The sequence below is a fragment of the Gopherus flavomarginatus genome, chromosome 1, assembly GCF_025201925.1.
Source record: "Gopherus flavomarginatus isolate rGopFla2 chromosome 1, rGopFla2.mat.asm, whole genome shotgun sequence".
Classification (NCBI taxonomy): Eukaryota; Metazoa; Chordata; order Testudines; family Testudinidae; genus Gopherus; species Gopherus flavomarginatus.
Genome location: NC_066617.1, coordinates 114,704,051 through 114,728,030, shown reverse-complemented (window position 1 = coordinate 114,728,030; position 23,980 = coordinate 114,704,051). Strand labels below are relative to the sequence as shown.

The 23,980-nt window shown below is 40.3% G+C and overlaps 1 protein-coding gene across 4 annotated transcripts in view; it reads right to left on the bottom strand.

Annotated features, from left to right (window-relative positions):
* DENND5B (DENN domain containing 5B) overlaps positions 1-23,980 on the bottom strand; it is a 190,127-nt gene that overhangs the window by 38,881 nt on the left and 127,266 nt on the right. For all 4 annotated transcript variants that reach the window (XM_050917965.1, XM_050917971.1, XM_050917985.1 and 1 more), the window contains 5 exons: positions 19,434-19,621; positions 14,543-15,079; positions 12,821-13,052; positions 7,644-7,794; positions 2,940-3,033 (listed from right to left, as the gene is read on the bottom strand). In XM_050917965.1, the coding sequence (XP_050773922.1) occupies positions 2,940-3,033; positions 7,644-7,794; positions 12,821-13,052; positions 14,543-15,079; positions 19,434-19,621 (1,202 nt within the window). The remainder of the gene's footprint in view (positions 1-2,939; positions 3,034-7,643; positions 7,795-12,820; positions 13,053-14,542; positions 15,080-19,433; positions 19,622-23,980) is intronic.

The window sequence follows — 23,980 nt, the reverse complement described above, 5'->3', positions numbered from 1 at the left end:
TTCGTAATCACTGGGGAGTTTATTAATTTAGACTTGTTTTAAACAAAACTCCATTTTTGGACTCATTTTGGAAAATGGCATTAATGCAAGGTACAGACAAACAGTGAACAGCCAAGGTTTTAAAAACGTAAGTGCCTAAAGTTCAACTAAATCTGTGATCTGATATTCAGAAATGCTGAACACCTATTCATGTTAGAGAGGGTGCTATGTGCTTAGCACTTCTAAAAGTCAGACCACATGTGGAGTTAACAGCCTAACTTTAGGCGCTCATTTTTTAAATAAAATTTTGTTAAACTCAGCAGGCAAGTACTAAAAATAGGTCTGATGATTACAAGTTTGATATTCTGTTGGAATGTTGTTGAATTAAACAATTAAAAAACAGTATGATGCTCCTGTCCCCATATTGTAATGAACTGTCTCCCGCTATGGGTAGGTGTTGTCTCCCTCACCCGTATAAGATTCAAGAATTCCCCACTTGTTTTCATCCATTTAATTCTTTCTGCACTTGAGGCCCCACAGAAGGACTGGATGGTACTTCCTTCAGAGAGATAATCCTGCTGTTTAATTGGGCTGCAGGGCTCACTTTAGAGCAAGACAATGGACAGGGATTGAGCATGCTGTCTCTGCAGCACTTTCAGACCTTCCCTATCTGGAGAGAAGATCATTTTAAACTAGTTTGTTTAATGAAAACAAAATCCAAAACTGGTGTCACTGTAAATTGAACAAAAATTACTTGAGCATCAAAAAAGAAATGGTGGAAGATCATGGCAGAATGCAAAATTTGGTCAAGTGAGCTCACAGCCTGTTCAATAGATCTGACAGGAGAGGAGCACGTACGCCTGGTTATCTCTAATTAAACCCCAAACACTTATGCATAAATAAGATGACAAGAAATAAAAACATTTAAAAAGTTGTTTTAGGCAATAATGAAAATATTCTGTTCAACAACTGCCTCACAATAGCAGTTTCATCCAATTTGTGCCAAAATAAACATCATGAAAACAGTGAAAAGGGAATAGCTAATAGGGATAGATTCCAACTTCTCTTTAAAGGGAAAGGGATAAAGAAAATAGATCCAAGTGTGGTCATATAGTCTGAAGAGTGAAAAAATTTAGACAACTGTACTCTATTCCTTAGCATGTCATCAAATGATAATGTATTATACTGGCAAACATTTTCAGTCCTGCTAACTCTATTGGTCCTGAAAGTTCTAGAGAAGAGCAAGTCTGCTATAGAAAGAGAGCGAGTTGGATTCTATTCTGCCTGTGCATCAGTATCAACCAACTACCATCACTACCTAAGCTTTCACTGCAGAATCTTCACTTGTGTCTTAAAAATCACAGCTGAGAAGGACATGCTTGTATTTGAGATCCTAAGCAGTGGGGAAAAAAAAAATTACTTTGGGAGGATAAACTTAGCCAGAGGGTTAAAATGAAATCCCATGACTTCATTTTCAGTGTTACTTTTCTGACTATAACCACACTTCAGTAACTACAGGGGTGTGCGTATGTCCTACAAAAAAAAAAGAGAGATTGAAGTGATGTTGAAGAGAGTGATTCCTTATTCTAGTAAGATCTCTCAAAGAATCTTTCAGGAAAAAAACCAAAACAAAAAAAACCTAAACAACCAACCAAAACCAAACCCAAACCACATACCAGGCAGCATTCAGAGAAGGATTTTTTAGGAGGTCGTGCAGGAGGGGGTGGCCCCTGATCCCACTCCCAGAATGCCATTGAGTTCTGACGAATCAAAAGCTCCTCCGATGGCTAAGAGGAGGCAGATATACCAATGGCAGAAAAGCCCGAAAGAGAGGAGACAAAGCAAAACAAGCATGCATATGAGGCACAACAACAAAAAAAGAAAGAAAAAAATTAAATAGATGATGAAGCACTGAAAGGGTTATGCTGAGATATACACAACACAATGTTTAAAACTATATTTAAAAAGTCACATTAACAAAAATAAACTTTTCTAAAGGCTGTTTTGCTTTGTTTCAATTAAACTGAACTTTAAAGTTGTGATTGAAGAATTCAATTTTACTTAATGTTTTAATTTCAAACAGAACCATTGGTAAAGTTTATTCAGTAAGGCCAATGGCAAAACAGTATGAAGGTTTGGTGGATTTTTTTTTTTGCGCTAATGATAAAAATAGCACAAGAGCTACAGTCACACATGGCAGAAAATGTTTTTTTTAAACAATCAAAAGGAGAAACTTAAGAGACAGGAGAAAGCACACAAGTAATTGAGGTTTACAAGATGTGTGGAAGTAAGTTTAAAAAAAAACACACACCAAACACTTCCCTTTAAATAGGCTAATTAGTAAAAGCTTCTAATCTATGCAACACAAAAGAATGCTTACAATAAATCCTCCTCCGTTTTGTCTGTAAGTGGTCAGTATTTACCATAACATCTCTGAAAAAACTCACACTTTTTATTGGACCCAGAGTGCCAACTCCATCTACACAAATGAGTCTCCCTGCATAAGTACAGTTGTAGGATTGAGGTCTATATTAGCAAAAAAAGTCTGTTTATGGCAAACAGTCTGTTTTATAACAATGCAGAGCCTCAGAGTTTAGTATTTTAAAACTTTGATTTGTTATAAGACGGAAAAATTGGTGTAAAATATTAAGTCTGACTTTTCCTCCTTTCCTTTGCATTTTGCAGTATATGTGTTCATGAATTTTCAGCTACAATAGTAGTCTAAACAATCTACACTAATACACTGCTTTACAGTTCTTCAATTTAGAAAATACAAAACCTCTACAGTGCATGTACACAGTTTTGAATATCTTAATTACATACTATATATAAATGATATGTACACAAAGATGAATGAAAACCTTATGGTATTAAAACACTGACGGAGGCAGCAAAATACACTTTGATTAAAGTCTGTGTTCTTTGACTGAAGTCCCCTGGTGCCTGCAGATATCACCTACCTCTCTTAAATCATTGTCCAGTCCAATATGTTCTGAATGTTGTCTAAGGCGATCTTTCCTGCGCTGTGTTGTGGCACTTCGACTGGCCCACCGACTGAAATTATGTAATAAGAGAAATCAGAAGAGTGCTTTTGTTGGTAGTTGTAGTAAGTCTGAAGGAATTATGCATTTCAAGAAGCACGCCTGCCTAAAAATTTGTGAATTACAATGCGTATTAGTTTTGATGAATTTCTGACAACCGTAAAGGTAAGGCTTCATGGCAGATGAGGAACCAGCGAGCCTCAAGAAAACAGGATGCCAAATGCTTGCCAGGGTCTCATGTAACACAGCACAAGTTAATAGTGTCTGGCTGATGACTGTGTACAGATTATGATATATAAATCAGAGCATGCGGAAATAGTATTTATTTACCTTAACCAAAAACATTTGTTTTTTGAAGTTTTTGAACATTCAATTTGTATGTTCCTCTGTAATTAACCTGTTTGTCAACATTGGCATGAGGGTTGAATTCCATATTATCTGTCCTTGTGCATGTTTTTAACAAGCTTTATAGGCCAAGATGAATAAAAATGCTGTGTAATGTTGTATACAGGACACAAAGCATAGCACACCAGCAAAATTACAGTAGTGCAGCCTGAATTGAAGATTTATAGTTTTAGAGGATTTCATATTATCGTTTTATAACCCCACTTAACTTTTAATATTTAGTCTGAACTCTGGACAAATCTTTGGTTCCCTTCCACCTGTATGTATTCATGCCCCCCACCCCAATTATTGGAAAATCAAACTGGTCAAGATGGTGCATGCCTGAGCTGAGTGAGCACCTAAGGCTATGTCGACACTACAAGTTACGGGTGAGACTCCTCTTCTCTTGTGCACAGACTAACGGGCACTCATCAAGCTAGCACAAGTCTAAATAGCAGTGAAACCACTGTAGCACTGGTGGCAGAGGCTGGGCTGTGCACAGTACAAACCTGCCTGAAATCAGAAGGTATTTACTCTGCATAGCTTAGCTATGCCTCTGGTGCCATTACCGGTCTACCACAGCTAGACTGCAGACTCCTGGTAGCTTGATGACTAATGAGGGAGAAGAGTCTGAGCATCCCACTAGGACTTTGAATCTCTTGGGGGAGATAGCTGGAACATTTTGTGAAGAATTAACAGGAGATAAGCAGGGAAGATGAAGGAATTTTAGAACATTTAAGCCTTTTTCTTCTTGGGCCACATAGGTCTTGCCTGAAATCTCATTGTAGAAAAATTAAGCTGTTTTAATATTTAATGGTAGCGATTAGATTTAAAAATTAACTTTCTCTCTTCATACATACACTGACCTCATACTTTCTGTATCTATGAGTGACCAATTTTATTTATTCCTCAGAAATGAAAAAATGTGACTAGAACCATATTAGTAGTAGCTTCTGAGGACCGTCACATGGAATGCCCTGGAACAGACGGTAAATATGAGTAGGGAATAACAGGTCACTTTGGTATGCTCCTGTCATCTCACTTCCACAGTATTCATGAAGGAAATGCTCCTGTCAGCGTATTATTTCAGATGAGGAGCCAGAGCAAGGATTCTTCCACTCAAACATGGGGAATCATATGAGCAAGCCCCTGAAAAGAAGTCTATTGACAAGGGTGTATTGGCAGGTAGAAAGTAAATAAATTACTCTTCAGTACTTTAAACTAATTTTAGGTAAGGATGTGTACATGCGCATGGTGGGAAGGGATTAACAATGTCCATTTCTAAACAGAACATATCTGAAGTGGTTAATCCCTAATAAAATAGCATGAAAGTCAAGGTCAAGGTTGATCGGCATAAAAACAATATACTTATACAGCTCTCTCACATACACAAGGACTAAACTTCAGTATTATAGTCAGGCATATTTTTCCTTTCCAACAGATGAAAAGGGGAAGGGAGTGAGTGAGTGGAAGTAGTTTACGATTCATAGTTATGGCACGTGCTGCAGCATATACATAACATATTGACAGGGCACAAGAACATGAAGTAACTGCATTTAATGTTAACTTAATAGGTTACACGTTCATTTAACCAACATTCCCCATCACCACCACTAAGATGGACACACTCAAAACACAGAGAGGAAGGAGACAAGAAATACATTCACCAATAGCATAGAAGATAATCCCTTGGAGGAAGGGCAGCTGCCAAGGTAGATTAATTTTTAGGCCTACAAACCTTGGCAGTTCACCTTTTACCAACAAGTTACATATGTTTTAAGTCTTCTCATGTGCATGAAATAGCTTGATCTTTTGTTGCCAGCATTATCGTGCCATAAACTGGTGACCATCTATCAACTTCTCCAGCTTTTATATTCATTTACTAGCAAGGAAATTAATTATACCTTCAGAACAAATGGAGGCATGCATACATATACAGTATAGGTGTGTATGAGAGAGAGAGATGTATATGCAAACAATTCTGCATTTGATCTGCTCAGTTTAATATACTTCTATACAGAGTTAGAATATCAACAAACAGAACAAAAGCTCTAGTAGCCGCCAAATCAAAGTGGCACCGAATGGAAGATCAAAACCAAGATCAGAACCTTGCAATATGCAGCTTTGGTGACAATTTGGGGCATGAGGTGTGTTCTGTACTAGATTTCTATAGCAGATTTCTACATTCAACTCTCTGGAAGATAAAGGGAGCTGAGATTTTTTACAGGGCAGAATAGATTTTTTTTTTTTGGTGACTTCATTGCTGTGGAGGTAACAGATCTTTTAAATAGCTAATATGGAGAGAAAGCTAAGTAAAATGACTTGCAGCAATTCTATTTTGCACTGTAATCTTGTCAGATTATATAAATGGAAATGACTTGGAGAAATGACAAAACAATCTAGTGCTGCAGGAAGTGGTGATGACAATTCCACAGCTACCACTTTTCTCTTAGATTCAGTACTAAACCATTTCTCCCATGTGGTGTTTGGATTGCAAACTCCTTAAGGCAGGATCTTTGTCTGTAAGGTGACAGAAGCACCACACACACGGTATAGACATAATAAGTACATGGCGCTGTGGGACACTGTAGGAATGAGGATGCATATTTTTCATGTCAACTTTAGTTCTTCATGCACGACATTTTACAAGCCACTTTATTAATGTAGATCTAGCCATTTCTCAAAGGGTAGAACAAGAGGCACCATATCATTATAATGCTCTCAGACTGGGGTTGACCAAGGGAGCAAAAATTAAAAGGCTCAAGTATTGGGTTTTGAATCCTCTAAACCATCCAGTTCCAACCTCTGATTCACTTTCAGTCAGACTGCACACATCTAGTCAGAATAAGCCAAATTCTAGTCTTAATGAAAAGCATTAGAACACATCGTTGAAATAGAGCATTCCTGTTACTTGTCACTGCTCTGCCATATTAAGTATCCAACGAACATCTGAAATATATTATTTACACTTCAAATAGAAAAAAATGGGTTCTTTTGTTTTTTTTATGAGTTACACAAGATCTGCATTTCAGGCTGATGGATCCTCACTGCCTTTTACTTAAATGCAGTGCATAGAATGGGGCATCTTTGCAAAGTGACAATGCAGCTGCTTAGGTGGTCATTTCAAAAAGGCCTTATACAAGCCACCATCCTTAAAGTGGGTATTAACATGTGGAAAGGGAAGTTAAGGAAACATTAATATTTCTTGAGCACTCAGTGATATACAGAACACATGATCTCTGCCCCAATAGGCTTACAAAACTTAGTTTAAGAAAACCAGAATAAAGACTATTCACCAAGAAGAAACTAGGCAGAGGATAATACTCTGTACTTACTTAGCAATTCTCATCTTCACAATCATTAACTGGGATACTGAGGTTTAGTGAGATGAGTAATTAAGCAGTATTGCTATTTTAAAGGCAGGAAAATTGAGGCACCAAGTTTGTAAGACCATGGCAAAGCTGATCCTGTAACAAAAAAGATTCCAATTCCTGGGCCTGTGCTCAAATTGCTGGATTACCCCTCTGTCTAGGATTGTTACAGAAGGGGCACACAAAGTAACATAGGAAGTAGGAGGCAGAGATAAGAGCATGAAGTCAGCTGGAAGTGGTGCAGGAAGAAAAACCAGACCAGAGACCAATGAGGAAAGGATGGTGGAAGATAAGAGAATGAGAGATATGGGAGAAGAAGAGAGGAGAAACAGGGCCAAACATGTAGAGTGGAGGAACACAATTAACATGTAAGCAAAACATTTATCACTGACCACTCTCTTTAGGGGAAAGGGAACAGGGACAGAAGAGTCTGTGGCAAAAATCCATTCAGTTATTCTTTGTAGGCACTCACTGCTCATTCTGCAAATTGCTTTGATGCTCATACATTCCCATCCTTGATGCATGTTTTCCTTGGTCATATTTAATCTCATGCATCAAGCTTTATGTTACAGAGTTACAACAATCAATTGAGACTGAAAACACATGACAGAATAAAAAAAAAAAGTGATCACTGAGTATCCATCTCAAAAACGAGGATTAGCCAGAGCTTAAAGAGCCAGCTATCAGCTAGCTGTAAACTCAAAAGTTGCCATTTCAGAGAAGATAGAAATGGTGAAAGCTGCCCCAATTTCACTGGACTGGAAAGAAACACATGTAGTTCCTGGCTTCTGTCCATAGAGTGAGTCAATCGAAAGAGAAACCTGGTTAGTAAAACATCTCCAGAAGTCCTGGAAATGAGGAGGCTTACTTGTTATTGGTAGGTCCTGTCGCCAGCACATCTGATTGCAACTTTGGGAAGAACCCTTGTTCGTATTTGCCTTGACCGATCTTCATATCAAGTAAGTGTGGGTAGATGGCAGTGTGATCAATCTTCATTAGCCGCTGTTCAATGGATTGGGCTGCAAAAGATATGCATACATGTATAATTACTTTAGTGTCCTAATCTAAAGCATGCACCACAGCAGGGAACTTAACCATGCTCTGATTTTGCGCAAGTTCTACAATGAATTAATTGACCATTTTAGTTACAGCAAGCAGTTAACTTTCTATAGCATGTGTATATATTAATGTAGAGAAGGACTTGCATGCATTCTGAGGAGTTCCCTCTCCACCACTAAATTAGAGACAATTTTCCTTTCCCCCACTCCACACAGCCCCAAGACCAGATTTCCCAGCTGACTCTACGGGAGTGCTCAAAGGAAAGAGTTGCTATAGTGGAGTGATGAGAGGAACATAACTGTCACAGTGTAAGCATCCTCCTTCTGCAGTACTTCTCAGGGTACATCTACACTACGAGATTATTCCAATTTTACATAAACCGGTTTTGTAAAACAGATTGTATAAAGTCGAGTGCACGTGGCCACACTAAGCACATTAATTCGGCGGTGTGCATCCATGGTCCGAGGCTAGCGTCGATTTCTAGAGCGTTGCACTGTGGGTAGCTATCCCATAGTTCCCGAAGTCTCCCCCGCCCCTTGGAATTCTGGGTTGAGATCCCAGTGTCTGATGGGGCAAAAATCATTGTCGCGGGTGGTTCTGGGTAAATGTCGTCAGTCATTCCTTCCTCCGAGAAAGCAACGGCAGACAATCATTTCGCGCTCTTTTTCCCTGGATTGCCCTGGCAGACGCCATAGCATGGCAACCATTGAGCCCATTCAGCCTTTTTTTTTTTTTTTTTTTTTTACTGTCATCGTATGTGTACTGGATGCCACTGACAGGTGATATTGCAGAGCTGCACAGCAGCATTCATCTGCCTTTGCATGACAGCAGAGACGGTTATCAGTCATTCTGTACCGTCTGCTGTGCCATTGTAAATTGGCAATGAGATGATGGTTATCTGTCGTTCTGTACCGTCTGCTGTAGTCATGGGTGCCCCTGGCTGAGGTCAGCCGGGGGCGCAAAGACAAAAATGGGAATGACCCCCCGGGCCATTCCCTCCTTTATGGTATCTAAAAATAGAGTCAATCCTGCCTAGAATATGGGGCAAGTGTACTAGAGAACCAGTGTATCAAAGAACCAGAGAGCACAGCCACTCCGTGTCAGATCCCACAGAAATGATGAGCTGCATGGCATTCTAGGGGGTGTACCTGCAGCAACTCCACCCGTTGCCTCCCTCCTCCCCAAACCTTCCTGGGCTACTGTGGCAGTGTCCCCCTCATTTGTGCGATGAAGTAATAAAGAATGCAGGAATAAGAAACTATTGCTATGATGAGGACGGTTACCAGCCGTTCTGTACCATCTACTGGGAACGACCGGGAATCATTCCTATTTTTACCCAGGCGTCCCTGGCCAGCCTCATCTGAGGCCAGCCAGGAGCACTCACAGGCTGATGATGATGACGACGGATAGCAGTCATATTGTACCGTCTGCCACCGGGGAGGGGAGGGGAGCGGATACTGCTCTTCACTGCCGCAGCATCGCGTCTACCAGCAGCATTCAGCAGAAATAGAGTGACACTGAAAAAAGTCAAGAAACAATTTTTTTTCCCTTTTCTTTCACGGGGGGGGGGGGGGGGGGAGAGGGGGTACATTGACGAGCTATTCCCTGAGCCACCCTGGACAATGTGTTTGACCCTACAGGCACTGGGAGCTCAGCCAAGAATGCAAATACTTTTCGGAGACTGCTGGGGACTGTGGGATAGCTGGAGTCCTCAGTCCCTCCCTCCCTCCCTCCATGCGTGTCCATCTGATTCTTTGGCTTTCCATTACGCTTGTCACGCAGCACTGTACTGTGGACTCTATCATGGCCTGGAGATTTTTTCAAATGCTTTGTCATTTCGTCTTCTGTAACGGAGCTCTGATAGAACAGATTTGTTTCCCCATACAGCAATCAGATCCAGTATCTCCCATACGGTCCACGCTGGAGCTCTTTTTGGATTTGGGACTGCATGGCCACCTGTGCTGATCAGAGCTCCACGCCAGGGAAACAGGAAATGCAATTCAAAAGTTGGCGGGGCTTTTCCTGTTTACCTGGCCAGTGCATCCAAGTTCGGATTGCTGTCCAGAGCGGTCACAATGGTGCACTGTGGGATACCGCCCGGAGGCCAATACCGTCGATTTGCGGCCACACTAACCCTAATCCGATATGGTAATACAGATTTTAGCGCTACTCCTCTTGTTGGGGGGGGGGGGAGAGTACAGAAACCGATTTAAAGAGCCCTTTATATCGATATAAGGCCTCGTTGCGTGGACGGGTACAGTGTTAAATCGGTTTAATGCTGCTAAAATTGGTTTAAACGCGTAGTGTAGACCAGGCCTCAGTCATGTCAGCTGGGGAAAATTAACACCCAGAGTGTGGCATCAACAGAGTTCTAAAACTGAAGTGCAACACTAGGTTATTGAACCTATTGGCCATTCTGCAGAGCAAGGAATGGAGTTCACGAATACACAGACTGATAGTTAATGACAACATTTTATTTGTGGGATGGGCAGGAGCAGAGTGTGATCACAAGAACCTCTCTCAAATGCTTCATTTATGAAAAATGAGGAAATGTTTGTGCTGTTATTTAATTTAATGTCACACTAACAGTTATTAGTACATGGACAGGTCTGTTAGAATAATTCTTTAGATCTTGGAAAACTACTACTGACAAAAATGAAACAAGCAGGCATTTAGTGCAGACTACTGGTAACAAAAATATATTTATGGGAAAAAACCCTTTTTTGTTGTTGCTGAGAAAAGGAACAATCACTTAACCTGAGTCAATGGGTCAGATTTAACCATCTTTATCATTAAAATTTTTTATTCTAAGACTAGCTCAGTCACCTGAAGGCTAGCAGTGCTGTGTTATTACACCAGAAGCCCAGGTTGTATTCTCAGTCTATTTCCTTGGGCAGGCAGGACCTGGGAGGCCACACTCTGGTCTTGAAAGTGTCCTCAGATTACAAAGTCATTCTCCTGAATCTAAATAAACGGTCACGGATAACCACTTCTGAAGAAAGTCCTACCCAATCCTCCTAAGGATTAAGGGACATTGGTGACTACCAGGGGGCCTGAAGAGTGAGGAGTGTAATGAAGGGGAAAAAATGAGGAGCCCTCAAGGCTATGACAGGGAGGCAGAAAGACTCACCAGAAAACAAAGGGTGACACTGAGGCCCCATTGAAGTCAATGAGCATTTTGCCATTGGCTTCAATGAAGTCAGGATTTTATCCCAAGTCTCCAGCAAAACGGGACCAAAAATTCCAAACCAGTTAAACTTATTGAGTCACAATAAACAATGAACATGAATGGAGAAATTTGTATTTGCCAAACACTACTTTGATTATTCAGCTCTCCACAGCCTCTACACTAAAGTGAGTGTTTTTTTAAGTCAATGATTCTAAAGATGAATAAATATGCAAGATGGAGAAATTACAGCTGTGACCTAGACTATTTTGTGAAGAGCACATCCCACAGCCCTTATCCTACTTTAGAGAGCTGTGATGGAAAAGATGCTGAGCTTTTGGTATTTTGTTATTAGAACGTTTCTCAAACTGGGGGTCCCCATCCAAAAGCGGGGAGGGTAACCAGGCTATCGTAGGGAGGTCATGAGATCACAAAAAATATTGCCAGGGAGAGCTAACTGGTACAGCAGCCTCCACTTTCTGGCCACCCAACTCTGAAGGCAGTGCTGCTGCCAGCAGCTGCACAAAAATAACGATGGCAATACTATGAGTATGTACAGTAATTTACTATCACTTTGGGGGAGGGAGGGTTGTCACAACCTGAAATATTTCAAAAAGGGGGGGGCAGCAAAAAAGTTGGAGAACCTTGGTATTAAAAACTGTTTTTTTTTTAAATATTTATTTTCACTTAGTCTTAGTGTCTTCTATCGTTGATAGCACAAAATACTGGGAAGCACAAGAATAGAAGATTAAATGCCTGCTCTGAGGGTTCCAGAAATAGCTGGTTAGAGAAACAAGTGATTGGTGCTGGGTTCACAATTCATATGACCGATAAACATGAAGGAGACTTGCTATTACTATCATCTTGCTGCCTTTCACGATACAGAACATGAGGTTCCGGTGCCACAATATCAACAGAAATGAGCCGTTGGATAGATAGCCAACCTGCAAATTAGAACGGTTTTTAATCAAATAAGACATTTCTACTGTTCTTCTAAAAGGTAGGATAATGCTGAGTTTTAGCAACAGTTAAAAAGCTTTCTATAAATAAAAACACATTGAAAGTAATTTCTCTAGCATCCTAATAGTTTTAGGGATACATTTCCAAAGTGATATGGTGGAATTTAGCCACACAAATTCCCCAGACAATGGGTGCTGCATGGCTAAATCCCTGCGTAGGACTTTGGGAGGCGGGGTGGAGGGAGTGTGCACTGTGAACGTAAAGAATTTTTAAAAAGCCTCTAGCGCACTGCACGTTGTGGAGTGATATGACATCACCAGAGCAACCAAAGGCTCAATTTGTAACTGTTTCTAGTAACATTTCCCCATTTGATTCTTGGGCCCCCTCACCCCACCCAAAAACAGAATTTGTGATTCAGTCTGTCCAAAGCTGGCTCCTTATGAGAGTAGATGGAGGTGGGGATGCTGCCACAGACCTAGGCCCAGGAACTCAGCCTTTTTACCCAGTGCTGCTCCTGAAAGTGGCTGCCTGTCAGCTTATCTGAGCAATACCAAAAGCTGTTTGAAGTCAGGAAGAGACAGGGACCACAAAAATCTGAAACTCATTCTAAAATCCCATGAAATAAAGTCAGGGAGAAGAGGAGGCCGGCATGGGCTACTCTCTCTACATCTTTAATGTTTAAAAAAAGCTTCAGTAGCCAAAACAGGGATACTGCTCAGTACTGCTTTCACTTCAACAAGCCGCTCATCTCTCTCTCAAATGGCTGAAAATTAATTTGTTTAAATTAATTTGTTTTCATTCTCTCCATTGTACCCTTGAATTTTATTTTTGAAGTTGAGCATTGACAGCTCTGGACATACCTGCTTCTTTTAAAGTGCTGCATTTCTGGTATATAGATGTCCGCAGTGCAGGAGCCCTTACGTTATACAGCCTAATTTTCTCAATTCTGGAGTCAAACACCCGCAGAAAAGCATCCTTCTCTTCCCACTGGGACATAATCTTATTATCTATGAAGGTTGCAAACATCTGGGTTTCAATGAAGTGTGAGAGGAATGGCAGGTAAGGCTCAGGCTGGTCCGACAGAAAAGAAGCCTGCAATAAGGGATAGTTAATTAGTGTTGGATCCTTATTTTTTGTCTTGACACTTATTAAACAACCCCCTCCTATGCTATAGAACAGAGACAAAAAAAGACCTACTACTTCATGTATCCAAGGGTTCCCAAATATACTCAAAGCGTGGATCCAGACATCTTTCTGATAGCTACAGCAATTACTTGTGTGGAGAAGTATTTAGTGTACTGTTTAGCATCTTTTAGGGCAATTTAGCATCTGGGAACAGGAAGAGCCAGCATCACATGACATCTCATCTCCCTCTGGACCACTATCAAGTCATATAGTTGGGGAACCTCAGATATCCGTAGCCTTGTAAACACAGGAGTGTGCTGACAAGGAGACAATTAGCACCCACCTACTACTGTATCTATTAGAGACAAGGAAAGAACTGTTTGATACATGGATAAAAGGTTAGGTTAAGCTCCTGATTACATTTATGCAATCTCAGGCTGAAAGGAAAGAGAAAAGACACCTAGGCTAGGATTTTTAAACCTGACTAAGGGAATTCTCTGCACAACTTCAGTTAAAATTGAGTTGTGTGGCTAAATCCTCTACTCAGGTTAGAAAACTAACTGCTGACTGCTGTTATGACAATGACAATCCACAAACAAACAGCATCTGTAGAAATGCTAGAGAAATTAGCCTAGTTAAAAACACACTTTTTGCTGCGCAGTGGAACAGGCTACCCTCGTGACAAATACTGATAAGCTAAACATAATAGAGGCAGCATTTCTATTTTTTGTCAAACCTGACATAAAATCATCTTTTCGTTTTTTCTCTGATATTAATCCTCCTAGTGTCATACTTAGCATAGGATTTGGATATAAAAAACAAAGCTGACGCTATAGAGCGCTACTGCTTACTTTAAAAAGCCACACTGAAATAAAGTGATGTGACCAGTCATGCTATGTTTCTTTTACTAACATGTCAGATTTTCCTCACCCACTCCCCACCCTCTCTCAGCCTACTTTTAATTCTTCACAACGGTAAAGTTACAATGCTAGGAGTCTGACATCTCTCTTTCCATAGTTTGGTATTGCAGAGAAAAAAAATTGTAAGTTTCACTGCAAAGCCGCTTAAGAAAAAAAGGAGTCTAGATGGAAAGCAAGGGAAGTACTGCTTTAAAAAAGGTCACAATGAGAGGATTTGTATTTTAAGTTTCATGAATGCACCTATTCCCACAGTATGAGGTGCTTTTATATCACTATGCTTTGAACAAAGTCACAGGTAATGCTCCATCAACTGCTTAACCACCAGCTAGAATTATATTTGCATCTGCAGGCCAGACCCTCGCTGATAGCTCCATTGACTTCAATGGAATTATGGCAATTTACACCAACTGAGGTTCTGGTCCTGTATATCAAAAGGCACTGGACTCTGGAGTGGATGAGTGATGAATAAATAACTAAACTGTAGCTATTTCACCCAACAGCAGTCAGCTAAACCATAAGGCTCCTGGTTGTTTTTACTTTGTCAAAGTTTTGCATCTGTTCTCTGTTTGTCAGCCATGACTCCATATCCTGTGCGGCTTGAATGACGAAGGACTCATAATCGGCGAACATCTGAGTGAAGCGGTTGGCAAAGACCTCACGAAGCTGCACATTTAGTTTATAGTCCCTCAGCTCCTCTTCTTCGCACTGCAGTTTTACGTCCCTTTCCTTCTCTGCCACAGGAGCTGTGATGGTCATTTTTTCTACCGTCACTCCCGTCCTCTTTGCTAGAGCCTGCAAGCGGGCGATGGTTTCATTGCCTTTTAGCAACTCATACATGTTGATGGTGTTACTGGGTATATTTCCATTCTTCTTGTCATTGACCAAGTCATTAAGGACAAGATTCTTGAGTTTGGTGGCACTCTCACTGCAGTGCAGGTTACCCTCCGGAGGGATTCCAAACTGAAGGAGAACCTCAGAGATTTCCTGAATAAACTCCAGCTTGTTTGGGAACTGGGGAAGTTCCTCTGGCAGCTCTATGAAATGATTATCAATATCCACAAAGCACAAGTTAGCCTGAAAAGAAAATAAATAATAATAATAATCAATAATAATAATAATAATTACATACACCTTTTTGAAAATGGGAAATTGGCTCCAAATTTATTTCTCAACCTCTAGAAAATAATCCCAGATCTTAGTTTGTCTCTTCTAACTTGATTTTTAAATGAACCAACCAACCAAAAAACATATCAAGAGTGAGGGAGAAATTATTCCCACGTCGCCAGCTGGTGACATCCATTCTTACTATATTTATTGGGTTTTAGTGCTACATAAGAGCAGCAGCCATATAGGAAAGTGACTTGCAGTCCACTAGCTTATGGCCTTACGGAAATAAATCTAGGGACTAACTGATGGCAATACTTAATGTGAGACTTTATAAATCAAGGAGGTAGACTGTACTGCCTTAGTTTCATGGGAGTGGGGGGGTGACCATGGTCTCCTATGTGGAAAAGGGCTTGGGGAGTATGTGGTACAAAGGGACACCCCCCTCCCCCCAGACACTGCTGGAGAGTCCCCCCATAGGGTCTATGAAGGGGGGAGGGGGAGAATCACATTGCTTCCTCTGCCCACATGAACATTAGCCACAAGAGTCAACGTAGCTTCAGGCATTAACAACTCTGAGGAGTCTCCCTGGCAGCCATTCTGCCCAAAGGAGCCTCTGGAGCTACACTACCAAGAAGCAGCGGTGGGGAAGAGGATCCTGCTGGGATCAGAGCCACAATAGGAGAGTACAGGGCCTCCACGCAGACCCTCGAGGATCTGCCACATTAATGGCAACATTCCCACTGAGGAACAAAATTTGGCTCTCAATGTGTCATGCAGGGAAATTTCCATGAGGATTTCCCCATGGAGATTTTTCTATTTCCCTCACATCGCTTTTAGAGCACAGGGATGATCTTCGCCCATGGATTTTAATGTGTGCAGTTATCAGTCTACTCTAGCAGACATTTTATGTCAGAAGCTTCATAGGGAGAAAATCCTATATATAAATTAGTTACACCTCAAGTGCACCTTAAGGAATAATGGAACAATAAAAACAGTAACTGATTTTCTTCTCCTGAACAGCAGCTGGCATCTGAAATCCACTGCTTGTGAATTCACTGTGCTGAATAAAGCAAGTGCTAAAACAAATCAGTTTCTCAAAGGTATTGTGTTCTAAAATGTTCCAGCCTGACGTAAAATCTACAGAACAAGAGACCTACATATTCACAAGGTAACAGAAACATGTCCTTGTTAGGCTTTGAACTGATATTTAATTCGTTACCAAGACTCCTTTGGTTTCTCTAGTGCATCCTAAATGTCCACTCCATTTCTAACAAAATTATATTACTGTATATATTACAGGCTAATCCCCAAACCAGGTCAAGGAAATTAACTTTCTTCTTCTCTGAAGAGTTAATTTTCAGCAGGACAACATTCAATGCAACAACAAACCAACCAAACCAAAAATAAAACCAAACCCCTAGAATTACTTCAGAAATTATTTCAAGGACATGTCTGATATTAATTACACATAAATCCTTTGTGATATTAAAATGCGCTGGTTAAAACAGAAAACCATGATAATAATGCACTATAATAAAGTTGGAACACATGCAAATAAAATTATTGCTCAGTATAAAGCAAACATATATATTTATGAAACGGTTAATGACCTGCAGTAGCACAATTCTTTCTATGCTCTTAGCTCAAAGACAGTCTTATCAATCAATATTGCATTTCAAAGACTTTTTAATTTCTGCTCTGCACACGATTTACAAAATTTTAAAATGAGATTTGGGTTCAGAAATCCCTTAGGGTGTCCTGCTCACTTTCTTCTTCAAAAAACATCTGATGATTAAAGTAAATGCAGGGAGATTAGTAACCTTAAGAAGGCATGAAGGTCAGTTGTTAGAATTTTATCTCTAATGCACAAATGGTTTATATTTAGACCAAGGGCTTGAAAAGCTGGTCCTTGGCCTGAACAATAAAGTGAACAGTATTTCATCATCACTCATGTGTCAGAAGATTTTCTGCCCTTCTTTTTTTTTAATCTGCTTGAAGCCCAGATTCAAAATCTTCTCTATTAAACTCAAGGTTCTTCTCCCTCATAATCGTGATGACATACTGTATCAGCCATGTACTGTAACCATTTTTCAAACAAGATTAACCATTGCCCACATATAGGATGGGAGAACATAATAAAGCATCAAAAAATAAATACCCTTTAAAACAGTACTTCCCCAAAATATATGGTACATATTTAGAAAAAATGAAGAAACAGCTTTACAACTGTTTTTGGCATGTATATAATGTATATATCTATATTTTTTATAAACAGCTGGCATTTCCAATTAAGTTGATTAACAGTTAGTTTTTCCTCCCAATTATTACTTTCCTTATATTGGAGACATTTAACATGGCATACCATTAGTATTACCAGGCCACTACATTAAGATGTAATTGTCTTAATTTATCTGATAACTAAAGACAGCACAATAATTATGCTGTATTAACACAACCTTATTGAAAAGCATGGCTAGATAACTGCTTCGTGTTTAAAACACAGCAAGTTTCACATGATTAGGACACTTCATTTAAAAAGAAGACTTATTGACAACAACCTTATTATCATATGTAAAAGAATCAAAGTCACTTTCTCTTAATACTAAACAAGGATCTTTATTATAAAGCATTATCATCCCAGCACAATTTCTCTACCTCCGGTTCAGTGCAGAATTTCTGCCTAGAACATTTCCCAGGCCCATTCCTGCCTGGCTTCTTACTGAAGTACACATCCTCGAGCACTTAAGGAACCATCTCTTGATCACATAGAATATCAGGGTTGGAAGAGACCTCAGGAGGTCATCTAGTCCAACCCCCTGCTCAAAGCGGGACCAACACCAACTAAATCATCCCAGCCAGGATTTTGTCAAGCCAGACCTTAAAAACCTCTAAGGATGGAGTTTCCACCTTAGGTAACCCATTCCAGTGCTTCATCATCCTCCTAGTGAAATAGAGTTTCCTGATATCCAACCTAGACTGCAACTGGAGACCACTGCTCCTTGTTCTGACATCTGCCACCACAGAGAACAGCCGAGCTCCATCCTCTTTGGAACCCCACAGACGTTTGTACAGTGTCTGGTACAATAGCATGAAGGTGACTAGGTGTTACAGCAACACAAATAAGTCTTTAGAAAAAAAATATTTATTGTGAAAGGAAATCCATATAAAGCCTATTGACAATTCAGAAGACAGGCTCTGTAATCCACTGCCATTCACTTCTCGATCACCACTTCAAATATGGCTCAGGCTGGTAGTAACTCAAAGTCACTACCATTATGATGGATGTCCAGCAGCTTATTTGAAATGAATGTAGTGGTCTCAGTCCTATTCTTACTCAGACACTCCCTTTCTACCATCACAGTCAATGAAGAACTCACTAGCCAGCAGTCTCAGAGGCCAAAGTCTGAGCAAGTACACTCTCTCACTATCAGAGGCGGCACATTGATAGGGCACCGAGGTGGGGTGAGGGGCAGCAGGGAGTTTGCACTTTCCACAATGTATTGCATAGAGAGATCTTCTGTCTACAGAGCTGCAATTCAAGAACCTATAATAGTTAATAAATTCACATAAATGTTTTTAAAAGTACTCACACATGCACTCCTGCTGAGACCTTAGCTAAAAATATAACTCATTTAAGGCCAGGCGGGGGGCCTAGTGGCAGACCCAGCCTCAATTCCCAAAAGCTCATCCATGTGCAGGTAGGGTCTGGCAGTACAAAGGAAACAGCTAGCATATTCCAACTTGTGGTGGGAAAGGGCACATAACGGTCCTGTACCACTTAACAGCAATCCTTGCATCAATTCTACTGCATTGTCCCTAAAAAGGAATTCCATCAAGGATTGTGCCCGTGATAAAGAGTTACAGGGGCGGCATGTGAAGCAGAGAAGATGAGGAACCTTCTGAGCTTCAGAGGTGCAAAAGTCCTTTTCCATCCTCTCTCCATACCCACAAGCTGGTGGAGAAGAGATTGTCAGAACATTCTTTTCTACTGTGATCACTGACTTATTACTTTGGTAAGTCTGTCTCTCTGGAGGAGCAAAGACAAGAGAGTTTGGTATTTAAAAGGGATTAACAGCAATTGTTGAAGTCAATCCCATGTGGACTAGTACTTGTGCAGGCTTTCCCACAGCATCTCTTAATTGAGTCCTGCAAGATTCCATCCTAGAGCCTCTCCTAAGCAGAGACTTACCTGTGCCAAAGTGATTGTGAGCATTTGTTTATGTTGTGGCAGCTTTCCAATGGGGACTAGAGTCAATAATGTTTAAATGTTTTAAATTGGGTTAGTAAAACACAAAGATTGACAATTCCATGCAGTAGTTACCTCTTGAGGAAGTTCTAGCTTGGAACGGTCAGTTCCCTCTTTAGACTGAAGACCCATCAGGTAAGGGACAGGAGCATCAAGAAAATGCAGGAGAGAGGCAGGAAGGATGGGAACATATACATGTTGCCACTGAAATGGGAACAGCAGTGTGGTGATCCCCTCTGCTACTGTCATCAGACGCTGATAATCTAAAGAGAAAGAAAAAATGCATTCAAGTAGCTCTTGGTTTTAAGATTTGAAATCAAGTTGCTTTCTAGCTCCCCATCTCCACAAAACTAAGTATAATTTTGCAATGCTACAGATCTGATTTTAAATAAACCACACTCTTTACTGAAACATTTTAAAAACACACATTTTTAAAAAAATTATCCCAGCAAGAAATTGTTGCACACAGAACGCTGATATTTTATCTAGATCTGTTCCACGGTGACCTGAATCAAAATCAGTTCACTAAAGGACTGCTCATCATAGCACAGCAGAAAAAAATGATTTGGTCCAGTTCAATAACAGCATAATCTTTGTACAGGGGATATGAGGAGAAAGGATCCGACAGCAATTTTTCCATACTGTTCATTCCTTTTTCACTCACAATTGCTTCAGTTTCTTCAAGCATTTTCCAAGAGAGAAATCTAGATCACGCATTAACAGTAGTTTCCAGATGCTAACTCAGCCCAGCAACTGTTTTTAAGTAAAATCTTAGCGGATAAAACTCTAGTGAGAATTAAAATTTCAGAGAAACATTCTGTGCAAGCAGCACATCTATGTTCTGTTTCTTTTCCAAATTCATAAGTCAGAGTACAGAGAGTTTAGTCCTGTGTACTCTTCATGTCCACATAGACAGGTTTGTGCACTAATTCAAGTAAAAAATTTCATTTTAAGTCATCAATCCATGACCACATTTTAAAAATAAAGCTGGTAACTATTTAAACTTCAATAGCAAGTTATTTTCTTTAATATTAAAACAAAGTGATTAATTTAATGCCACTAGATATCCATTATATAAATGAGATAATCTAAGCCAGGGGTCGCCAACCTCTCAGCAGTGGTGTGCTGAGTCTTCATGTATACACTCTAATTTAAGACTTCATGTGCCAGTAATACATTTGAATGTTTTTTTAGAAGGTCTCTCTATACGTCTATAATATATAACCAAACTACTGTTATATGTAAAGTAAACAAGGTTTTCAAAATGTTTCAGAAGCTTTATTTAAAACTAAATTAAAATGTAGATATTAGTTTAGTGTGATCCTTGCCCTTCCTTTTCCTTGCAGAGTTTTCCCATGTCTGGTGGCGCGTATTTAGATACTTTAAGCTGCACACAGGTTTCTGAGTTATAAGTTGATAACTGGCTGGCAGGAGGTCAGCAGCTGGAACCCCAGATCGGCAGCTGAGGTGACTGGAGCTGGCAGCTGGCTGAGCAGCTCAGTCTGCCCCGCGTGCCATGAAAAATTGGCTCGCGTGCCACCTTTGGCACGCATGCCGTAGGTTGCCGACCCCTGATCTAAGCTGTGCAGTGTAGTAATGAGTGTATGCTGGTATCAAAGGATTTGCAATGTTTATGGAAAATCTTCACCTGCAAAGTTGTCCATTAGCAACTACGGGCCATTGATTCACGAGAGCCATCAAACTATAGATTCATAGACTCAAGGACTGGAAGGGACCTCGAGAGGTCATCAAGTCCAGTCCCCTGCCCTCATGGCAGGACCAAATACTGTCTAAACCATCCCTGATAGACATTTATCTAACCTACTCTTAAATATCTCCAGAGATGGAGATTCCACAACCTCCGTAGGCAATTTATTCCAGTGTTTAACCACCCTGACAGTTAGGAACCTTTTCCTAATGTCTAATCTAAATCTCCCTTGCTGCAGTTTAAGCCCATTGCTTCTTGTTCTATCATTAGAGGCTAAGGTGAACAAGTTTTCTCCCTTCTCCTGATGACACCCTTTTAGATACCTGAAAACTGCTATCATGTCCGCTCTCAGTCTTCTCTTTTCCAAACTAAATAAACCCAGTTCTTTCAGCCTTCCTTCATAGGTCATGTTCTCAAGACCTTTAATCATTCTTGTTGCTCTTCTCTGGACCCTCTCCAGTTTCTCCACATCTTTCTTGAAATGCGGTGCCCAGAACTGGACACAATACTCCAGCTGAGGCCTAACCAGCGCAGAGTAGAACAGAAGAATGACTTCTCGTGTCTTGTTTACAACACACCTGTTAATGCATCCCACAATCATGTTTGCTTTTTTTGCAACAGTATCACACTGTTGACTCATATTTAGCTTGTGGTCCACTGTGACTCCTAGATCTTTCTGCCATACTCCTTCCTAGACAGTCTCTTCCCATTCTGTATGTGAGACACTGATTGTTCCTTTCTAAGTGGAGCACTTTGCATTTGTCTTTATTGAACTTCATTCGGTTTACCTCAGACCATTTCCCCAATTTGTCCAGATCATTTTGAATTTTGACCCTGTCCTCCAAAGCAGTTGCAATCCCTCCCAGTTTGGTATCGTCTGCAAACTTAATAAGTGTACTTTCTATGCCAACATCTAAGTCGTTGATGAAGATATTTAACAGAGCCGGTCCCAAAACAGACCGCTGCGGAACTCCATTTGTTATACCTTGTTATACCTTTCCAGCAGGATTGGGAGCCATTAATAATATATTAAACAGCCTTATTATTCCTCCCCCAGATTGCAGCAACTTCCAAATAAATACTTTGTACTTTTATAGAATTTTCCTTATAAGAACATGGAAACCCATGACAAAACTTAATTAAGAATGTCTTCTCATAAGGAAACAATAGGCAACTAAAAATCCTTTCAAGTGTACAGTCAAAAAAGCCTGTTGCCACCAGCCTCAGATTTGTGCCAGGCTCAGTTAATTTCGTATCTCTTCTCTTCACTTCAGACTCCCTCAACCCCTCATCTCTCAGTCATGTGTAAAACCTCTCCTATAGTCACACTGATTGTAGGCAGACAGGTCACCACTCTGGTCAGTGCCATTTGGTAAATAAGCCAACCACTGACTCCGAAAAGTCTCACAATTGTATCAGAAGTACTGCCACCCTGAGACTGCATTGGCTTTGGGAGCTCACTAACATGATACGCATGAATAAGCATGGAAATACAATCTGAAACTTCATAATGTTTTTCTTCTTCTTCTTGACATCATCTGTGGAAAAATAGCCTTGTTTTGGTGAGGGTCACCTGGCTGGCAAAAGCGTATTTTCATTCCGTATTGCTAAGAGTCAGAATGTCTTAAAATATTTATCGGCTTGAGTCTCAAAACCTTACCTATCAACAAACTTCACAAAGTACAAGTTTGGAGCTGGCATATTTACAGAGCACCTATTTTGGAGTGTCTACCCATACAAAGATACATATTTATATGTCTGGAGTAAATTTTCCTCTATTCCCAGTGTCTATTGTGTTAAGAAGCATTTAAAACAGTAACTTGTAATATTTAGTCTACCAGTAAAACTCAGTCAAGCCTCTTGATAAATCACAAGTAGTTTTCTATACCAAGTGCAGTATTATGCAGGCACGTCACACACTTAATAATCATACAAGTTTTAGAGGTCAAATTTAAGGGCTGCAGAAAATGCCAATCTTATGTAAAAAGACTTAGGGTACATCTAAGCTACGGAACCTGTGAATAGGCTTGGCAGTCTTGATAGGTGAAATGACAGGCCTTCACAGGAAGAGTGCCACTGTCTCCACTCTGGGAGTATGGGGGAAGGGCAGATTCAGAGATTTGGGTTTTCTTCTGTTGCTCGTGTACAGCGGTCTTACAGACTTAAAGCTGCTGCACTGGACACTCTGGACAGATTTTGTACACAACTAATTGGGAGGGAAAGTGTTGTTTAAATAAAACAAAGAGGTGACCTGGTAACTAGCCTAACCATTACCAGAGTTAGCAACATTTTCCAGTAAGTAGTAGCAGCAAGAGGGGGAAAAAAAAAATTAAAGTGCCCGATCAGCAAAACACAGGCCTGGTGGATGGAAGGGAACATTCACACACTCCTCCTGGAAATTGTTCTCAGTATTTGAATTAAAAGATAAATATTTTATACAGATTTGTGTTCGATGTAAAATTTGTTTTACCCAGCAAGTTACAGTGTGTCAGTTACTTTAGTGAACTTTCTTAATTTTTTTTAAAAAAGGAAAATAGTATTTTATTGAACAGTACTAAAAGCTATATCCTAGCTGGACTGATTTTCATGCAGGTCACTTATCTAGTTCTTGTTCAAAACAAGAACTAGATAAGTTCATGGAGGGTAGGTTCATCAATGGCTATTAGCCAAGATAGGCAGGGTTGGCGTCCCTAGCTTCTGTTTACCAAGAGCTGGGAATGGGCGACAGGGGATGGATCACTTGGTGATTACCTGTTCTATTCATTCCCTCTGGGGGCACCTGGCATCGGCCACTGTCAGAAGACCGGCTACTGGGCTAAATGTAGCTTTGGTCTGATCTTGTATGGCCGTTCTTATGTTTGCTCAAGATTAATATATATTGGACCACAGAGACCGTATACTGAGAACCTAGATC